The sequence below is a fragment of the Sinocyclocheilus anshuiensis genome, unplaced genomic scaffold (assembly GCF_001515605.1).
Source record: "Sinocyclocheilus anshuiensis isolate Anshui unplaced genomic scaffold, SAMN03320099.WGS_v1.1 scaffold392, whole genome shotgun sequence".
NCBI classification, from domain to species: domain Eukaryota; kingdom Metazoa; phylum Chordata; class Actinopteri; order Cypriniformes; family Cyprinidae; genus Sinocyclocheilus; species Sinocyclocheilus anshuiensis.
In genome coordinates this window covers 4,271,233-4,292,943 of record NW_015557091.1, presented here as the reverse complement: position 1 = coordinate 4,292,943, position 21,711 = coordinate 4,271,233, and the positions used below count along the sequence as shown (strand labels likewise).

Here is a 21,711-nt window from a genome sequence, read left to right as displayed (position 1 = left end):
TTGGTACACGATACGCATACCGTTACATCCCTAATATATATATATATATATATATATAGTATTTAGTATAATATAAATAACTATATATATATATATTTGGTATTTAGTAGTACCTCTTCCGTTTTTATCTGTGTAGGGCAGAGTAATTCCTGTTAGTCTGAGTGGGTCAGACAAACCAGGAAAAGAGCTTGAGATTGAGGAAAGAGCATTGGATATCACTCTTCTTCAAAGCACACTCACACTTCTGGGAAGTAGCTAGGTTCTCGCTTCACATCGGAACGGCGAGACGGAGAGCGATCAGTTCGAGAATTAGCCATGACAGACCATTTCTGCTCTCGAGGAGAGGGGAAGTGATGAGGGTGCCCCCATTTTCTCCCTCCTGGAAAAGGTGGCAATGGGACTCAAACTCAATGTTCTGGCCCATGCTGATCTGAATCTAAAATGCCTTCTTAAACTTGACTAATGTTTGTGTGTTTTATAGCTTGCCAGATTTATGTAGGGTTTCATGACGTGAGTCAAAATAAGGTCTGATCTGCACCGTGCCTGCTGTTTCCCAAACACAGCAACCGCAGGGCGATCAGCAACTCCCCATTTACGTTTAAAAATGCGGCGAGAGGATTAGCAAGCGATGCTAATTGTTTTCCACGTCTCTGCTGAGCATGGGCGACATTTGACTCTTGAGTCAGGGGGGGCAAGAAGAAGAGAAAAAACTTTTTTATATATATATAAATGAAATAAATAAAAACAAAATAATTTTTTTTCGGATGTAAACATCAAAACAATGCCCTACCGTATTTCAACGCATCAAAGCAGTCAATCCAACACAGTCAAGAATAACTTAAAGAGGTTGCCACCGTTTAGTAAACTGTGGACTAGCTTTGGCTCTTCCTGTTGACTTGAATGGTGATGCTTCCCGTTTGTCAGTTGATGGCCTTTCATTTTTAACCAGAAATGTGCACGCTGATTTTCTGATGTTCACTGAAGTTTTCCGTCTCTTTTTCCCGTGTCACTTGAAATGTTTCCATTTTGAATCGTTGTTAGCAAAGGCGAGACACGTCTCTTTTTCCGTGAAGAAAAAATAAACGATCAGTTGTGGGACTATATTGACATAAATCGCATACCATTCATTCATTGCTGAACTTTCTACCGTCCGTTACTGGAAATGAAATTAAATTACTGGTTGATATGTCCCAATCTCAATAAAGTTTACACACGCTTTTGGTCAATGAATTAGACCTCGCTCGGGATGCGCGCTGTCTGTGGAGGTTTGGCCAGGACCGGTTCCAGAATTAAATCAACATATTTTATGTTCCGTCCATTGCCAATCACTGCTATTTCGAGAGTGAATCCCGCATAAATATGCTGATGTCATTCCCGAAACTTTGCAGGGTGTAGCCTATGTGTCCGAAAAACGAAAGTTTCATACACATTCTGAATGGATTATACCCTAGAAAGTGCGCAAAGCGCGCTCCCTTTATCACTAAAAAGCGTCACTCATCTTTGTTCATTGCGATCTTACAAAGTTCCGTTATAATCAATTAAGCTCTCTAAACTGCACAATTAATCTCTTATTTACATCGCGTCTGCACTTAGTCATGAGATGATTCATGAGTGTGCAAAACTGCACTTAAAAACTGCGGTGCTTTCAGCGGTGAGGGAATTCTGACAAAACGTTTCTGATTGGCCATTGCATTCAAGAAATCAACAGATATGTCTGTGATTGGTTACATTGCTCAACGCTGCAAAAACACGTTGAGGGTATTTAGCGCTTGGCTAAGCGCTCCAATTGTAGCAGGGCCGACATCAGGGATTCCATGACTCACAATTTGGGGGGGCAATCGCCCATGCTGCTGAGTAATACTCTGTGGTTTAAGACAGCACTTCTTTACAGAGAACTGACTAATTCCTCTTGTCCTGGCAGGATTAAACTGTGCAAATTAAACTTCAAATCAGCTCGGTCTGGCCTTGTAAATTACTCGCGATCAAAGCACTTAAAGAGAGAGATGTGTCCCGACACGGTTTCAGTAAAGGTTTTTATCGCTCCTCATTGACCTCGGCTTCAGTCCGCGAGGATAAAAGCTGAACATGATATAAGCTTTTATGCGACTTATTGATTTTACAGCTTTTTAACATTTAATTATTTGGATACAAAATTCCACTCGGCATACAACAGGAGCCATGAAAATCACGCTTGAGCGAGATCCACCAGGGGAGGAGATTCATAATACCTCATTTACTTCCGTTCAGCCTAGCTAGAGAAGACAGCCCAACACATCTGGAGATGACAGTCGCAATGAGAGTAAATTATTATCAACGGTGCCGTAGTGTACGACTGATGGCTGGTTTTGTTTTTTAATTAGTGTACATAAGTATAGGGCTGCCAGATGTCAGTGTGTTTGCCTGCCGTTGTTCGGCGTCCTTGAATCAAATGGTTCATTCCTGGGCTGAAACTATAACAGCTGTACCCTTCCTCCCCCACCTGCCACCCTCAGACATGCAAACTGTCTTATAGAAAGAACATACACTCGGAGAGGATGACGGTTCCGTCCCATTGAAGGTGTTTGCCTTTCTTGTTGTGTAACATGAACGATCTTGAAGTGTAATTAAGCGTGTCCTCAATCCTCGTTCCACTGCCGTACGGATGCTCTAATTAGTGCTATCTGAAGGGCCAGGTGGCCATCTTGTCTTCTCCCAGAAGAGGAGAGTTATTTTGTACCGTTTGTGTTATCTAATTATTCATTTTAACATCTTCACCCTGGCTGCATATCCTCCACAACCCCCACGGTTTCCATTTCCATCTTGACTCTCGTAGTGTCAGCTCCGAAAGCATATTACGCTCGCTCTCTCTTTCTATCTTTTTTCTCTTTCTTTGTTTTGTGTTATGTTCTCCTTATTCCCCCATGAGACCTGGTTTGTTTACGTTGCCTTTTCCACATCTTTCTCTGTGCTGCCGCAACGGTAATCTCTCTTTCAAATATTTGTTTCTTCCATCACAGGATTTTCCGCCGTGCGTCGCATTCCCAGAATCTTAACTGTGACTGTGACTCATCGCAGTCACTTTTTCATACTTGCCATCTCCCGTACAAATCTATTCACTCTGCCCTGTAAGACGTTCAGATGGAGGCACCGTTACTGTAGTGGAGGTTAGACAACAAGTTCCACTGGTGTGGATTGTCACATTTCCTTCCGTTTTGAGGCACACGGTTGCTTGTGCATGTCACGGCTCACGTCCGGGTGGAAAATGGATGATGGATGGCCAGGAGATGTAAGCGGCCAGGGAAAGTAATTACAAACTTTGCCTAGGGTAGAAATTTTGTAGATAAGCGTTACCGGAATGTCCAGGTGGGCAGAAAAAGCAAACAGATGAGACTCTGTGAAGGTCAGGATGTTGCTCTACCAGAACAACAATAATGAGGCTACCAGCAATTCAACTAGCTCTGTTTCCAACATGAAACATGAAATAAAGCATCACAGAGGGTTTTGTCCTTTCACTGGCGAAGGAAGTGGGTGGTTAAGGAACAGATTGGCTTTCAAATTGGAAAAAAGGAAAGTCGTCACAATTTTCGTGCCGTCCAGCGGGAATCCCTCAAGCTGGAGGACTTGGCAGGCGAGTGAGTGTGTTATGTAGGGCAGGACAGATCTGGTATCTTGCCCAGGTTGGGTTAATTACATCCCGTCAACCTCTGGGAAGAAGACTGAAAAATTAACTGTCAGTATAACATGTGTTTAGGTGGGTGTGGGTGGATTTTCCCCCCAAGAGAGTCTCTATTCTTTATCATTCTGTGCATGTTTATACAACATTGTAGGAGTATTTTGACAGCATAATTGCTTGATTGTGAGAAAAGGGTCTTATTAATTTATGGAAGTGTGGATTTGCACAAAATCAAGGAAGTATTTGTTTAAATAGAGGGAACATAGAATAGGTATATACAGGCATATTTATAATATATATATACAATCAGAAACAAATGTGTGAAAGTTGTGACTTTGAGGTATTACAGCGAGTCACTGGTGGGACATCTTTCTACCTTATTTACCTCCCCTTAAGGGTTCATATTACTACCCTAAGATGCTAATATGCACCTAGATATGGTACAAAATTGTTTCTTTCACACTTCCACAGTGACAAGCCCCAGAAGGTAAAATTTTTTCACATTCTGTCAGATAATATTTCAGGTGTGTTAAACAGCCAATAGCATAAAAATGACAACCTAACATGTAAAATAAGGAATGGGTAAAATGGAAAAATCTTCCAGGATGTGTATTCATTTAGCACACACACTCCTGCTCATTAATGGTTGATCCTGGAGACTCGAATAACCCCAGAGTGCAAAAGTTCAGATGGTAAAAATCAATGGAGTATGCAATAAACATAAGCAGCCTAATGTGTTTCTGCATCAGGCTTCACAATTCGATTCCTGCTCCCCGACATAATGGAGAGTTTCAGCAGGTGAGGGGGGTTGAAAACCGCTGTGATTGAAAGGTAATCTAATGATATGACACATGATATTTTGCGTCCGTCTCGGGCGGACAACTGTCCAACTCAAAAGAGGAGAGATGAATAAATAAATAAATTAAAAAAGAGGTTGAATTGCACTTACATGAATCGTGAGGATGAATGCACACCATGACTAAAAGCCTGACTGTATTTAAAGCAAAGAGAGCGGACAGTGTGCAATGAGAGGTGCTGTGTTACACTGTTGATGCTGTTTAGAGTATATCCAGACGTCTGTATGTGTTTCTGTGGTGTCAGATGCAGCATCAACATGAGCCATAATTTTTCCGTCATGACTTGCAAGTAAAAAAAAATACAAAAATCCATACACTAACATTGAAAGAGGGAGCCTTAATAAATAAATACATCTCCCAGAATAAGAAAAAAAAACTGCCAGAATACCCTTGCAACCAGAGAGCGAGAATGTATTGCTATTGCACAGTTGATATAATTTGGCAAATATAGACAGTAAAACTTTACTCTAAAGCAGGGGGTTTCAAACTGGGGAATGGGCACCCCTGGAGTCCACAAGGGGGTGCTATGGGGGGTCAGAATTTTTTTTAGGGGACGGAAAGTGTGAAAATGGAACTAAAACTCTCATGTGCTATAGTTTGCATATAAGATTCAAGTCAGAGAAGTGTGCAGGATTTTTCACTTAACTTCTTAAATTAAAATCGAGCAGGATTTCTTCAAGGAAAGTCTCTCTTTTATATTGGCAGATCTAAATACCAGGGCATGATGTTAGGGTTTATATTTCCCTGTGCAGGTTGACCTATCCACTTTCCTCTCCCTCTTGCTATCTTTCTGACTCAGTCGTCACATGTGTTCATCGGAGGTGCCTGCAGCCTTTATTTTCCTAGTCATTTCTCAGCCCTCCTTCCAAAGGTCATACATTTGGCTCTTAACTGTCCCTGTGAAGCAGAGATCAGGGAGGGAGATTAGATGGCGCACACTAGATCGATTGCACATGGCAGGGGCGTGAGTTCAGTTCTCTTTCTGCCACCAGAGCATTGTCTCCAAGAGTTCTCCAACGTATAGGAAATCCTCCATTCACTGTTTTCCAAATGGTCCTCTTGATTGAGAAACATAGCACCTCCCCCTTTTATTTATTTATTTTTCATTTATTAAGAAAGCTAATAAAACACTACAAGTTCTTTCTTTTGAATTTGCTCTTTAAAAAAAAAAACAATGCAAAGATGTTCTCAGCTGTTATCAATTATTTGACACAAAAAACAAGATTACATTTTATGTGCATTGTAGATGTTTTTATTTATATTTGTATTAATATTTATTTGTATAAAAATAATATTTTAATAGACATAAATATTAGTATTTTGTTTATTATTATTGCTTTTTATTACATTTTAAAATTGCTATTTGTTGTATTGCTAGTGCTATTTACTGGTGCTAATATAATCTTTTCTCTCATCTCTCTTCCAGGTCTGCCAAATAGTGTTGGTCCAGTTAGTAAGTAAACAAACTCATAGATCTATATCAACAGGAAGTGCGAGATGATCAGCTTTGCTTCTCACTTCAACACGGGTCCACTTCTGGTTAAACATTTATTTCTGATTTTCATTAGATCTATCGGATATAAACTGTGCAACCTAATCTGATTGGTTTGGAAGTTAATTAGAGTTGGGTTGAGTTAAATTAATTTCTAGAAAACAGCAGTTTTCTATAGTAAAGATTATGGACTAATTCAAATGCTGGCTGTGTATGCATTACATGTATTATAAATGCTAAAGGGGCTGTAAAGCAGTTCAGGATCTTGTCCGAAGTAGAAAGAGGGGAAGATCATTTTAATATGAGAAATGCAGGTCTATGTTGCATTATCTGGTCCTGCCAGGGGCCTCATAAGCCAGCAGACAGATAGAGTTACAGGCGCAGAGAGGTTGAATGTGAAAACTGGAGCCACAGAGATATTGAACAAGTCAGAATGCATGTAGAGCCCTGAATATTTCCACGCTTTATTTCTCCTAGGTCCAGGACAAATATACACATTTCCTCTTTGGATAGATATATCCAAATATATATTATATATTTTATAAATTATATATTATAGGTATAATATATCACAGGTGTATGGAATAACATTACACAAATCAAATATTCAATAATGAACATTGGAATTATTACAAGAGTGAATGGAGTCTTATTTATACATAAATTACTGTTTGATGTTACCATTGACCCTCTGAAACTGGTGAACACAGAAAAAAAAATCTTGCACTAAAAGTTGCACTTTTAATCAGAAATGTATGTCAAACCAAGTGGACACTCCCTTCTGCTCTCCTCCAAGTGTGTTTTGTATTTGGCCGTATAGCATGGCCTGTGCTGTGCCATTTCTGCATGGGCTCACTCCATTATTTCTTATTCAAACGCCATGCCATGAACATTCACTCACTGTCCTCATGGTGAATTTACACACCTCCATCCAGAAAGACACAAAGAGGTGACACTCACAATGCAACCAGGGTCCCAAACAGCTTGATGTTACTTTAGTACCAAAACCATCCTCTGACCATCACTATAACAATTATAAACACCATTCTCTCTTCCTTCATGGAACTATTGAGAACGCTTGTAAAGAGTGTCCTTGAGGACGGAGATGTTATGCCCGAGACTGAAAAAGAAAACACTGCAGTTTCCTCAGAGTTGCTTGAGGGTAATTGAATTCTTTATTGACTTTTCCCAATTCTATTTCAAGTTTATTAAGCCTGCCAGAATTGCCTAATGCAGGCATTAGAGCAAAATTAATATTTTAAGATGAGATTTTAGCTGTACAGGATTGCATTTCATTACTGGGATGGCATTGATTAAAATCTGTCACTTCTCATTATCTAATTTTTATCCAAATTTTAACTAACAAAAACATTAATGAAGAGCAGATGCGATGAGCATTGCTCCTAATCACTTGCTAATACGGAACACATTTTATATCAATAATAAAACTCTCAGCGTGGTCCCATGGGTATCACGACAGAGGCTTCTGTGTGTGCGAGTGTCATGGAATGTGATGAGAGAGGACAGCTGGATTTGTCCATCACTCAGAGGTCAGATCTGTTCCAAACTGATAGTGACTCCAATGGTTGTCCATTGCTGCTTGCTCACTCTTTGTGTCTCACTGGATTCAAAAATTAAGAGAGAACTTCCATTAAAAAGGGTTGTAGAAAAAGTGTTTCTCCAAATATTGGATTAGTTTGATGGATCCAAATTGTGCATTTATGTTTTTTAGTTTACAAATGAAAGCTAAAGGCTAAGAATTGTTTGAAATAGTTGTATTTTTTTTATGAAATTGAGTAACAAACAAAGCAAATTTATTGATGAGATGATGCTGATAAACCAAGTACTAATCTAAAGAAAGAGAAGCACTTTATGATGTTGACACCCTGAACTCACATTATCTTATTAATCTTACAGAAATTATTTGCTTTTCATCTTTAATTTCTTTCATGAAGTATTACTGGAGCTTGAACTGAAAACTCATAGTGAAGTTCACGGAATTCCCCAAATCACATGGAAAAAGAGATTTCTCCCAATGTGATTGGACATAGAGGCAATTTCATAATGGGTCTTCAAGATGGGTTTCCTCTGTCAGTAACCTGCGTGTGCATGCTCTCCGAGTCCCCAACCACCATGCTATGTCCCTGGTGAAAAAAAAAAATCAAATTCATAGATGTGTCCTCACTGGAATTCCTGTACCCTGTCCTCGTTTTACATGCCCACACACTGAGGTCAACCATGAAGCAGCACATAAGGGACTTAACCATGTTTGTGTTGGATGGATGGAGCGTTTGGTTTGGTCCTTTCACTTTAGTGCTGCCTCTGAGATTGACACGAGACTGCTCCATTCCCAGCCCTAATATTTCCGCCTCTAAGGAAATCAATTGTATGTAATTATGAGGATATTCCCATCAAATCGTCATTTCAAATGTTAGCTATTTTTGTCATACAGAACCACACTTCAAATGAATCAATTTGATAAATTGAACAAGCATCTCAAGCAACAATGAATACACATGCGCACAATCCAGTCTCACACCCGAAAGACACGATTTCCCTTCATCACTGTCAGCCGTCATTCCCATGTATTAATATAGAGTAAGCCACAAAACACAGCTCAATTACATACAATCTCTAGAGATGATCTGTGATTGGTCTATTGGTTGCTTGTTCTCATCGAGCCTATCAGCTCAACTTTATGAATGACCCATCTGGAGATGTGTGTAGCTGTTTATGTGTACATGAGTCCAAACTGGACCCGTCCTAGTGCATCTGACATCCGACAGCCAGTGCATTCAATTAACACCTGATTTCTCCTGTATGCATGCAGTTCGGCAGAACATTTCATCCCTAGGTGTCGCTAACCGAAATCAAGGTACGGTACATTTTTAACTTGGATACAATTTCCTATGATCTGACTCACAGAACGATTTTTAGGCTGATGTAAAACAGTGAAACAGATTCAGCAGAAGTTTGCTGACAGCTAGTCTTTTTTGTATATTTGTTGTACTGAATCATTCCAGATGGACAAACGTCTTCTTTTTGCCTTTTCTCTTTTACGTACCAGTTTCTGACATGTCTGAACACTGAGATTTTTGAGCAATCAGCATTTCTAAGAAACAAGCTGAACAGCCATAAAGACACACACAGATGATTTAAAGCGTTACTCCCTCCATTTTAATTAGGCATGGCGCTCTCTCTTGGGCCCTCTCAATATTTTCTCAGCCCTGCTGGGGAGTTTTCATGGCAGTTTTAGGTAGACTGATTCAAGGTAATCCATTGCGCAGATGTCCAAAAAGAAGCATCACGCAAACAATGGCACTGAGTAAACAGCGTTTTTGATTGAATTGGGGGTTGGAGGTTAGTAAAGGACATAATGCTCATTGCCCCTTGGTTGTTTTGTGACTGCACGATGAGCTGATAACTTTGGGATTGTTCTGAGCCCTGTTGTTCTGCTGCTGTGTCGGACTGGCAGCGGGACGTGGGGATCTAAGCCTTATGCACTCTCACACAAGAAGCCTGGGAAGCTAAACTACACTAATGCCAGCTGAGCAGTTTCTGCCAGCAATGCAGGCTTTTTCTTTTCTAAAGCCATCAAAAACTTCCAAACCACAGCAGCTGCAGGGAATGGAACGTGCGCTGTGCAAATTTGTGTTATTTTTGTATCTTTTTTATCATTTATGGCAGAGTAACAGGATTAGTCTAAATTATTTTCTTTTTATTGTCAATTTCATGCTTTTGGTACAGACAGATTGGAATGTTCATATCATCATTTGGGTTTCTGTTGATTTAATATGTTTTATTTTATTTATTTTGTCTTTATTTTGTCTAGTAGCTCCTCAAGTTGCTTTGTCAACCGTTCCTTCTGTACAAGTTGCAAACAGTAAAAGAGGTAGGAGGACTCGATTCATATACTCTCACTATTCTGTGTCAGTGTATGTTGTCCAAATTACCCCCTTCACCATGCCCTGAATGAATCCAGAGTGAGTCTTGTACCTCCTGTACTTGCAGAGCACCTACCCCTGACCCTACTATTCCCACTTTGCATAGTATCAAGTACAAATATAGTAATTTTAGTGCAATTGTTTACTTTGTTTTATGATTAGCTCCATCCTGAATCATCATGGAAGCTCTGTACCGAATGCTTCAGAGACCCAAGTCTTTGAAAATTGAGGAGATTTTACTTGATGAATCAGGAGGGAAGTGTTCAAATCATGTTGACTTTGTCAGATTAACGGATTATATACAGTCAGTGTTGCTGATCCGAGTGTGGATGAGAACATTGAATCTGATATAATTCCGCAGTGGCTCACAGACGAGAAGCCCGTCAATTTTTTGTTAAAGTGGGCCCTCTAAAACATTTTCCAGGCAGAATGATTGACATATCCAGGCAGCTTTAAAGATCGCTTTACAGGAGATGTGTCTGTCTCAACTCCTCCAGTCGGGGGATGGGGGAAAAGGCTGCAGAGGAGGCCTGACCTCAATCCAGATCTCGATAATGAGAAGCCCTCCATTTCTCCCGAAAGCCCTGGAATCATCTCAGGAGGGAGGGACGTGGAGGCTTTATGAGCGTAACTCAGATTTGTCAGACCTATTGGGTTGAAGGTGCTGGCCAGTTGGTTGACCAAGCATCCCTGGCAGGTCAGGGTGATGCCATCAGTTTGTTATGTTATGCCAAGAGCAGCATCCGAGCATCGAGATTCAACTTCACTTTGAAACTAGGACAGACTCCTTGCGGGTCCTGTATAAACGTTGTTTGGTTTCTTTGGAGGCTATGGGAAATAGATAGGAAGTTATTTCTGATTTGCTTGTGCTATTTCTCATTTTGGAGCTGACAGAATCAATACTGAAAAAAATGCTTTGTCTTTCATTTTTATGGCAGTAGTTCTGTGGAGAGGATACAGTTTGTGTACCCGTTTTCGACCTAAGAGATGCTTTGTTATTTCGGGGGCATAGAAAATAGAAGCCATTGTTTTATTCCTGTGTTTGAAAGTTCCAGCTCCTTCACTACACCCTTCCATCATTTCTGTGAGACAACTCTCCATGAGCAATAGAATATAAATACAGCGGATGTAAATTTCAAATCGCACGTGCACTCGCATTCTGCCGAGGTTGAAAATTACATCTGCTCGTGTTTGATTTCCATGTAACATTCCTGTTCTTATTTTTCTCTCCATCGCTGTGGTTTGCTCGAGGCCAACTCTCTAATAACAACGCCGCTTCTCCATTCATCTTAACGTGATCTTACATCTAACACCGCTTCTGCTGTTTCAGACCATCCAAACCTCGCATGCCATGGTGCCCCTCTTCTGCAGCGCCGCCGTGACCCGCACACACTTACCCTAAACACAGCCACATCTCTCTCCTCTTTTTGCAAGACTGCGAATGTTTCAGTCACTCCAATCGCTGCAGTTACATCGAGGTGCTAAACACCGTCATTTGCGTGAGCTGTAAGCACAATACTAGAGGGCAGCACTGCCAGCTGTGCAAGCTTGGATACTACCGCAATGCCTCAGCAGAGCTGGACGATGAGAATGTTTGCATAGGTCAGTCCTCCAGCACTCCCATCCACTAACACGGCTTATCGCACATCACACTCCCCCCAAATCTACCATCTGGCCTTCTATTTCTATTGCTCCATCATCCTCCATCTCCTCACTCCCTTCTCTGTGTCTGTCCATCCCTCTGTCATCACCCAAGTCTCTTCACGCATGCTTGTGTGCGTCAGCAAAGTCACGTTGATCTCCACGTTGACCCTCCAGTCTTTGACTACAAAACCAGCAAGTATGATGTGATGATCCACAGCAAATTAGGACAGAAGACACTGTAGGGGAAAAATAGGGTAATTTGTAATGTTTGTTACAAAGCCAATAAAAGAAAAAGAAACAGGTAGAGCAGAGAACAAAAAAACAAAAGCCAGACAGGTGTCATTGTGAGACAGAGGTGATGTTTGCCATCCCACTTCCCCGGTGAGGTGTCTGGGAGGGCTCGCACCCACAGAAAAAGGTGCTGCGTGTTGCATATGTCATTCTCGGAAAGAAGAAGCAAGAGGAAGAAGAGAGCGAGAGAGGTGTCTGGGAGCAGGTCACGACTGTGTGACTTACACACACATCTTTAGGTGTTACAGGTCACAGACTCTGACCTCCACTTCAACCGAGCAATATCTGTAGTCACAGGAGGGCCACAGAACTGTCAAAATATATGAAAAGTGCATCTTGGGAGAGGTTTATGTTAGTGTTTTAGCAATGCATTAATAATTAATAAGCATTAATGTCTTTACTTAAAAATGAAACGCGTATCTGCTCTGTAGCAAAACCTTAAGACTATGTTCACACTTGTAAAGTGTTCTGTTGTGCTAGGCATCTGAAAACACTGATGAATTTATACTGAAAAGAAATAGGAGTTTTAAAAGGAATAATTTGTTTCCTCAAAAAAAAAAAAAGAAATGTTTAAAAACAAATGTACAGTCATGATCAGAAATGCCATTACACAAATCAGAGTTTCAGGCTACACGTCCAAGTTCTTCTGAGAAAGCACAAGAGAATTAATCAGATTCTCTTTTGAATTGATAATATTAAAACTGTTGCATATTTAATACCCCTCAGTAGCTCAACATCTGCTCAAATTATTTGTCGTCTTTGTGGATATCCAAGAAATGCAGGTTTTGAATGGCACTTCAGCACTATAAGCAGACCTCAGTTAATTGGCCAGATGTCTTTGGGTGATCCATGACCTGGAAAGTTACTGACATTGCCAAAAACTTATAGTCAACATGAAATCAAAATTGACTATTTACTTGGATAAAATCAAGTCACACTCCTTTTTCCGATCAGTATCTTGTTTAACTCAGAAATACATAAATTAAAATTAATGCAAATGCCATTTAAAGGGTTAGTTCACCCAAAAATGAAAATTAGCCCATAAATTACTCACCCTCAAGTCATCCTAGGTGTATATGACGTTCTTCTTTCAGACGAATCCAGTCGGAGTTATATTAAAAATTGTCTTTGATCTGTCAAGCTGTTTAATGCCACTCAGCGGGTGCTGCATGCATCAGTCCAAAAGAAGTTAAATAAAAAGCGCCCATCCATAAAAAAAAGTGTCTCGCACGGCTCCGGGGGGTGAACAAAGGCCTCCTGTAGCGAATCGATGCGAATCGAATCGGATGACGTATGAGTTCAGCGTTGCGCATGCGCCGGTGAGTCTCGTGAAAACCAACGTTTGTTAACAGGAGCAAAGGAAGCAAAGTTTCCTTACTTTAGCAAAGGAAGACCAATCTCCTCTTGGCTTATATCGAAATCTTCCGACATTCTTTACAAATCCTCGTTTTGTACTTCTAATTCATGACCGTTGTTTTGTTTTGATCTCTCCCCTGCGCTTCCGCGTTCGTCACTTCTGAGCGGCGCATGCGCAAAGCTGACCTCATACGTCATCCGCCCGGAGCTGCTTCCGTGTACAACTGTTGGCGCTTCTTACAAAAACGCATCGATTCACTACAGGAGGCCTTTGTTTACCCCCCGGAGCCATGTGAGACCTTTTTTTTATGGATGGGCGCTTTTTATTTAACTTCTTTTGGACTGATGCATGCAACACCCGCTGAGTGGCATTAAACAGCTTGAAAGATCAAAGACAATGGATTTGTCTGAAAGAAGAAAGTCATATACACCTAGGATGACTTGAGGGCGAGTAATTTATGGGCTAATTTTCATTTTTGGGTGAACTAACCCTTTAATGTAGACTTCAAGGACATTTTCTGTAGTATCAAGGGATTTAATTATGATTATCAGTGTTATCAGTATTTGAGTTGAATGCACTTATGGGCAGCAAGCGAATTGGCTAATCAGGAAACCATGTGACTGTCTTTTGGCGCTTTTCCACTGCATTATACGGCTCGGTACAGTTCACTTTTGGGGGGGTTTTGCACTGGGTACAGTACCTGGTACTTTTTTTAGTACCACCTCGGTTGAGGTTCCAAGTGAACCGTACCATTACCAAAATGTGACGTGTAAACTCTGCTGATTACTGATTGGCCGTAGAGAATCGTCACTACCTGCGTCACTGAACTTGCAACACAATCACAACAGAACCGCTAGATTTAAATCAGCACAGCCAGCGAAGGATCGAACGCAACTGTTTTGAATGAGCGCACCTTTTTTAACAACCAAAAAGTGGCCGTTTCGTTGTCTGTTGAGGAAGTACAGACGTTCCTCTCGTTGATAGCAGAGGAGTGGATCCAGCGAGAGCTTGATGGGGCGATGCAGAATTAAAAAGTTTTCCAGGAGTCGCGGCAGTAGAGGCGGCGCAACTATAACGACATGTGAATAATCCCGCCCACTCTAGCGATATTAAACTGCAGTGGAAACGCAAACCGAGCCGAGCCGTGCTGTGCCGTACTGAGCCAAGTCGTACCACGCAGTGGAAAAGAGCCATTTGTTTCTCTTTTGTATGTTCCCTTCCTTCATGCCACTCATTTTTGATGCTAAACTACATATAGAAATATGTTTTCAGAAAATTATTCAGAATACACAGTGCAGTCACTCAGTAATGGTCTACGCTTTTGCATTATGGGACTTCCAAGATGTTGAACATTCACAAACATTCGTTTTCCTTACTAAACTAAATGCCATTGTTTCCATTTTCCACCTTCACTCACTTTCCCCAGCTGATGCTTCTCATTTTGTTCCTTTGAAATGGTAGATGTGAGGTAAATATTCAGATATAGGGGTTATAAATCTGTCCTTTGTAGACTAGCAATGTGCATGAAGGAGGCAGCAGAGGCCCATTTTGAGCGAAAATGCTTTTTGTGTTGAAAACAGAGGGACTTTATTCATGAGTTGATCTGAGGCTGAAGACCGCAGACCCCATCTCCCCACTGTGTGTATGTGTGTGTCTTGTTTCTACAGACTGTAATTGTAATCCCTTTGGCTCAGACACTGATCGCTGTAATGGCACAGGATATTGTAAATGTAAGGAGGGAGCAACAGGGGCTAAGTGCCATGAGTGTCTGCCAGGATATTTGTGGGACAATGGCTGCAAATGTAAGTAGAACCTCCACCCAACCTGCAGCTTCAGTCCCCTGCTCTCTTTTGCGTCTCTCTTTCTCTACCCCTCCCTCCCTTCTTCGTTCCCTCTTTCTATATTCTCTGTTTGCTGCTTCTCTTTGGCTTACCCGGGAATGAGCAGCTTGGTTTGCTTACAGCACTTGGAAACAAAAACAAAAAAAACTTGGACTGACTTCCATCCGAGGCTCAGTCACACCTGTTATGCTGCCTTGTTAGTGGGTTAACTGCAGAATTCATTTTGAGGGAATTATTCTAATCATTTATTAGCATTGTTTTTATTAATAGTATTATTGTAGAATTTTTCTCAAGCACAGAGATAAACCATGCAAACAATCCTCGGGCACAATCCCATGCACGTGCATTTGCGCAGATGAACACAGGCAGCTGAGCTAATATTTGGAGTGAGCAGAACATTTGACGCCTGCGCTGTTTTCTCTGGCTGTTTGCTGTTATGGCCACACTGTGATGGCTGGTTCTTCTCTCTTGGCTCCAAGCGCTGTGGTTGAAACGATCCATAGGTCAAGCATTGATTTGTATTCTTCAATGGGCTTCCAGCATCAAAGGTCAACATTTAACAAAGCCTCAGATATCACACTGGGACGTTGGCTGTAATAATGTGAGATGGACAGTCCAGTAAATATGTGTATATTGAGTTCTGTGTAGCTTTAGACCCAACACTACAAGGCTGGTTTAGTTGAGAAGCAGAAATTCACAACATCACACGTCACGAGATTAAAATAAACCAGAGCGTTTGGTACAAATAGTGACATGTGGCAAATGCACTCCCATTACTGTCTGTTCTGGGAAACATTGGAGAGAAATAAAGAGACATGACTCTTTATACACATCCATCATTCACCAGCATGAAGATGCATTACCATATGTCTGTTTCAGCCAATGGTATGCACTAAGGTAAAGCACCATAACCATTTTAATTTGATGTTGTCATCAGCACAGACGCTTTTCGTTAGACGTCCTAGACAAGAGATTTAAGTTTTGAGCATTTGTCTCATTCAAAGTCCCAAAGGCCATAATGTGTGTGATAAATGCAATCTAAGGCTCATTTTCCTGATCCCGTCCATCTGTATGCAGATTTCGGTATGCAATTAAAGCTCAAATCTTTCTTCAAAAAAGCCTAATCTTCCCAGCGCTCCATGCAATCTACTGCTGTTCTCAATAAATATTATCCCTCTTATCAAAAGCAAACCCAATAAATTGCTCAAATTATTCTCTTATTACCGTTTATTTACATGCAAGCAAATTGCAAATGCAGAACTGGAGGTTGAGCACTTTTTTCCTGCTTGTGAGTGCACATGCTTTAAACATACAGAGCTTCTGTTGCTCTCTTAAAATAGGTGCTTATATTTATTAGATGTGCATGGGCTCTAGAGAGCGTGGCGTAGGCTATAGAGGTTAAACTGTTTGTAGGACCAACAGCAGAGTAAATAGTTTCCATGCCCCCCTCCATTGGAAGGTAAAGGTGTTTGTTAGCACCCATAACAGCTATAAATCACTGACACGGCTCTTCTTGCCTCAGCACCTTTTCCTGGTCATCAGGGGATATCAAACCGAGGAGACAGAAAGAGTTGAACTCGCAGGGTGAAGCAAAAAGACCCAGACTCTTGAGAGATACATTACCTGCAAAACTGTGCCTCTTTTAAGTCTTTCTTCAGATGAAGCACAAGAACACTCTTGCCAAAGGCCACAGTTGTGGAAAAGGCAATCAATCAATTTGCTCTCTTTCCCTCAAAGAGGAGGTGTTCTAAAACTCTTTCCACAGACACAATCCACTCATTACCTCTTACTTCGTTTTGTACAATCTCCTTTTCATGAACAGTTTGGTAAAAGGCTACATTGATGTCTCAATTGCAAACAGTTAATATGCCGTACACTTGTGAAGAATCAATTCATTTATAATAGGAAACATCTACAGTAGTCTAAACGTGTTTTGTGCAGTTTAGGAGTTTAAATATCCTATCCAGAACACTGAATCAATAAAGAATCTCTATCTTTTGATTCATCATTTCTTTATTGTTTCTTAAAGGGCAGACAAGACAGGCTAAAATGTGCTCAGGGACAGTTGATGGTCAGGTCATGACTACACCAGAGAAAAAACAGGCACTGTAAAAATAAAAATAAAAAAGAAAGTTGTAAATAAAGCAAATATTATTAGAGTACATTTTACAAGAAAATACTGTTTCAGTCTTTCTACTATAATTCTGCATCATATTCCATTTATTGCCAATTCTTTGGAATTCTTTGAAATTTACTAGCAATTTCTGAGGGAAAATAGTGTAAAAGTAAATCCTACACTTTTTTTTTTTGTTAGATACTTTTATTAAGACTAGATAAACTCATCTAATCTAGATACTCTAATCTACATCAACTTCAAACACAAATAGCTTAATGAGGGCAACTATAACTTTGTTATAATGCCCATATGTTTCTTTACATTTTGACTCTGATTTAAGAAGTCTTACGAGATCGGACAGAAAAGACTGAAACAAGTGAAGTGTTACATTAGGTAAATGCCCTATTTTGGTTAAATTTAAGAAATAATTTAATACATTTTAATTTACTGTAAATTATTATTATTATTATTATTTCTTAACATTTGTTATTTCTTAACATAGATACAAATATTTCTTAACATTTGATATTTCTTAACACCTTGATACAATTATTATTAGTAGTAGTATTATTTAAACAAAATTGTGTCAGTTTGTTCCAAACATTAAGAAATGTATGATTTGCCTACAAATACTAATGAGACTGATACTAATTGAACCCATTCAATCTTTATGCGTGTTAATCACCGATAATTCAAATAGCTTGTTAATATTGCAGCTACAATTTCTGGGTCTTGTTTTGTGGTGCGAGTGTGGGTTTTCACTAGGGAACGATTGATCTGCATCGTAAAAAGACTCGGCAGTGATGAACAGAGGGAATTATGGACACAAACAGGGGCTCATTTTTCCCTGACTCAACCATAAAGCTCGTATCCACACAGATGGAGAGAGAGAAGCTGAAGACCATGTAGTTTTGCCAGCTCCCTAATCAGTCTGTTATGACTGGGAGAGTTACACCTCTTCTCTCTATCATCCAGCTCTTCCTGTCTGCTCAGTCCAGCCCAAAATAGCTCAGTAACAGCCATTAAACAGATGCTGCGTCGCACAAGACCTCTCAGAATCATTCCTCGCAAACTGATAGAGGTCAGCGTTTGTGTGTTAGATGATTATTTTCAGTCAGCAGGATTACAATGCTTTGATGACGACGTGCGAGGCATGGCTTGTTCATCCGTTTTTATTTGTGTCTGTTGGTTTTGCTAGTTTACGCTGGAATTTGTTTGCCTGAAGCTTGCTCAACAGCTTACGTCCGAGGTCTGGCCTGTTGTTAAATGCACCTGATACACCTGAGGGGAATGCAAGTCATTGTCAGGGATTTGGAGAAACCTCTGCCGTGTTAATGGTTTGGGTTAATGCCAGGTCTCTTGAGAGACATTTTCTTTATTTTGAGGTGGCCGTTGAGCAGGGATGCTTTTTGGAACATTTTAATCAAATCTCAAGAATTCAATTTTCTGTAAGAAAAAAAGTCTATTAATATTTTTCACTTATGAATTTCTATTAATAATGATATTAAGTTTTCTACTTGTGATTCATTTCAATCAATACTTTGCCTGCACTTTGTATTGACTAGTTCTGTCTATTTTCAGCAATAGATGAATATATGATATCTCAGGATAGAGCTCTATGTAATCATAGAAGTGTTCATACTTGTTTGGGTGTAGCCTATATATGTGTGTGTGTGTGTGTGGGTTTTTGTCTTCTGCTTACCCTTTTCCTCTCGATGCCACAGCCCGAGTGTGTGACAACGAACTTCTGCGTTGCCAAAACGGCGGCGTGTGTGTGAACAACATCCGTTGTCAGTGTCCTCCGGCATTCACCGGCCTGCTGTGTGAGAAACCGCGGTGCGAGAACGAGCCGGGTGGCTGCGGAGGGTCGGACTCGGGCCAGGCTTCCCTCCGCCCCCCTGGGCTGATCCTGCTTTCGCTGCTGTCCGTCCTGGGTCCCGTTTTCTTCGTGGAGATCTGCTGGATCCTTTGAGAGGCAGATCTCCGACTGTCCAGCTTCTTCTGTATAAGCAGCACACCAGACCCACCGACACTCGGCCGGCCATGTGGAATGTGCCCAAATATCAAAGCTAAATTTCTGAGGATGACAGACAAAATACAATAACTAATACATCAATAAAAATAGTATTTATAAAAATCGATTCAATATAAAAATCTAAAAGTAAAAAAAACAAAAAAACATCAAGGTGTTATTTATAGAATTTACCTGAGCATATGCTTCATGAAGCAAATAACAGGAAGTAGAGATGTGAACTAAGCCATAATAGATACTCCCCTATCAGAACGAGAGAGCGACAGGGATTGAAGCGGACAAGACTCATCCCTTTCCTCCCTTTATCACCAAGGCAACGGGAGCTGCGTTCAGCCAGCGGCATGTACAAGTAAAGCCAGCTGCCGCCCCTCACCTGAGCCATTCTGGGTATCATGTTGGCTGTAGACTGCTTTTGGCTATTGTGACACGGAGCGATGGAAAACTGTCCGGATTGTGTGAGCTGGCAATTACGAAAAAAAAAAAACAATATGGAGAAAGACTCAAGAAAAGAAAAGAAACAAGCATTCTTTGCTATCAGTGCATTGTGGATATAAGAAAATCTATTCAGACTGTCACATTTGATCCGCTTTCAAATTGAGCTCGTCCCGCCAACACGTCCCACCGCACCTTCAAAAACAAACTTTAGAGTGTCCTTTACGTCAAAAGCCCCATCCTTCCTCCACCCTGTGCTTTTGTGAATGTTATTCTGTAACCCTTGATATTTTTTTTAGTACAGTATATATAATTTTTTGGTTTTCCTTTCAGTCTGTGTGATTTTAGTCACACTCATGTGGCACACCCCCTTATCCTCCAAAAAATATGATTGAAAACCCCATGACTTTGAAATGTGACGGACTGTTTGCTGAGGCCACTGTCAAAGATGTGTTTTCACCCAAACAGATGAAGTGCTTAGACAGTCATCGGTGTATTTAATTTTTGTATTAATACAGAAGTTATTTTCTTGACAGAGTAAAGATAATGTAGAACATATACTTTTTTGTATTATTGCTGAAATGTGTTTAAGGGCAACATTTTAGTGCGTTCAATCAAGGTGCATACTGAATTAAATATCTGATTATGCTGGTCTGAAATTTATTTTATTTCATTTACACTTTTGTTTTCTCCTTCAGTTGGATTGTGAAGTTTTCCTAAAGTATATTGGCAACATGCTGGCATCAAAGAATATCAGTTTACATACAGTATATATACTGACGTGTAAAAAAGAAAATCACACCAAAGGACATTCTAAATGTTTTCTTGTTGCTTTAACACTGAGAAATTTAAGTGAATAAAACTTTAAAAGGACTTTATGTAGCTGTGTTGTACTGTTTTATGTGTCTTTTATTGCAGAATGAAGAATCTAAATTGTCCCTGCGATGAAAGCGTGATAAATAATCGCATGTCTTTATATAACATGCATATAAATTGCATACTTTGCAGAATAGTGGAAAATGCTTTAAGCCTGATTTTAGCAAATGGCTGCAATATAACAAAGAGTGAAAAATTTAAGGGGGTCTGAATACTTTCCGTACCCACTGTATATATTTTTATTTTTATTTATTTTTTTTTTTTTTCATTTTATTTATTTTTTTTTTTACCATACACCCTAAAAAAGATCAACTAGTCCAGAGATGCTCTTATAGTTATTCCCTGGCTGAGAAAACTGGAGTTCACCATGTGTACATTTGTGTTATATTGGTTCAGAAATACAACGTTCACTTTATCAAGGCCGACATACACAACACTGACAAAGAGAATAAACAATTCAGTGCATCTATATACTCATCAGATCCACTGTGTATTCAACAAATTCTTTGAACCAAGCCAACAAACAGGCTCAGCCAAAATCAGCTGCATTGTTCCAGTTGTTCACTCGTATTTATAGGTGGAAAGATACTGCAGATTATTTTTTTAAAAGATCCAGTGAGTTTTTTTTTTCTGCATATTTGATTACATTTATTTCTATTTTTCTTAAAGTGATGTGTCAAACTTTTTCTTGCATCTGGAGTTAATCTGCCCTTGAACAAGGAAGCCTATTGATTTTTAAATCAGCTTTTCCATTTGTTAAGAAGTTTAGCTTCAGTAAACATGATGATTTTTAACTTCAGGCACATTCAACTTTTCCATTGATAACAGGAATGAAAACCCTGAGGATTCATTTAACGTTGACCATTTCAGGGTTTTGATTTATGGTTTCCTATTCAGGGTAAGACTTGCAATGTTGCACACACTTTTATCAGCTTATATCACAAAAACACACATGGACGTATTCAGACTAATTAAGAATATGTTTCTGGAATGACCCATTTGATATGATAATGTCACAACAACACAGGAAAAGTGAACCAAGGTTACCCAAAGAACTGCTAAACTCAGATGACTGACTGGCTTCGGTAAGATCATTATCCACCATTCAGCATCTCGCTTTTCTTCCCAGAACAAAAGCCCAACTTTGGCTCGGCATCTAAGTCCTTCTCTTGGAGGA

At 40.0% G+C, this 21,711-nt stretch overlaps 1 protein-coding gene across 7 annotated transcripts in view; it reads left to right on the top strand.

Annotated features, from left to right (window-relative positions):
- The window catches only part of LOC107677259 (netrin-G1-like), a 92,748-nt gene extending 72,198 nt beyond the window's left edge, over positions 1 to 20,550 (top strand). For 3 of the 7 annotated variants that reach the window (XM_016472089.1, XM_016472090.1, XM_016472088.1), the window contains exons 5-8: positions 5,936 to 5,962; positions 8,832 to 8,876; positions 9,834 to 9,893; positions 18,919 to 20,550. In XM_016472089.1, coding sequence (XP_016327575.1) covers positions 5,936 to 5,962; positions 8,832 to 8,876; positions 9,834 to 9,893; positions 18,919 to 19,166 — 380 coding nt within the window. In that variant the 3' untranslated portion in view covers positions 19,167 to 20,550. Of the gene's footprint in view, positions 1 to 5,935; positions 5,963 to 8,831; positions 8,877 to 9,833; positions 9,894 to 14,904; positions 16,177 to 18,918 lie in introns of those variants that run through there. The other 4 variants (XM_016472091.1, XM_016472094.1, XM_016472092.1 and 1 more) reach the window with 4 other exon arrangements.
- The last annotated feature ends 1,161 nt before the right edge of the window (positions 20,551 to 21,711 follow it).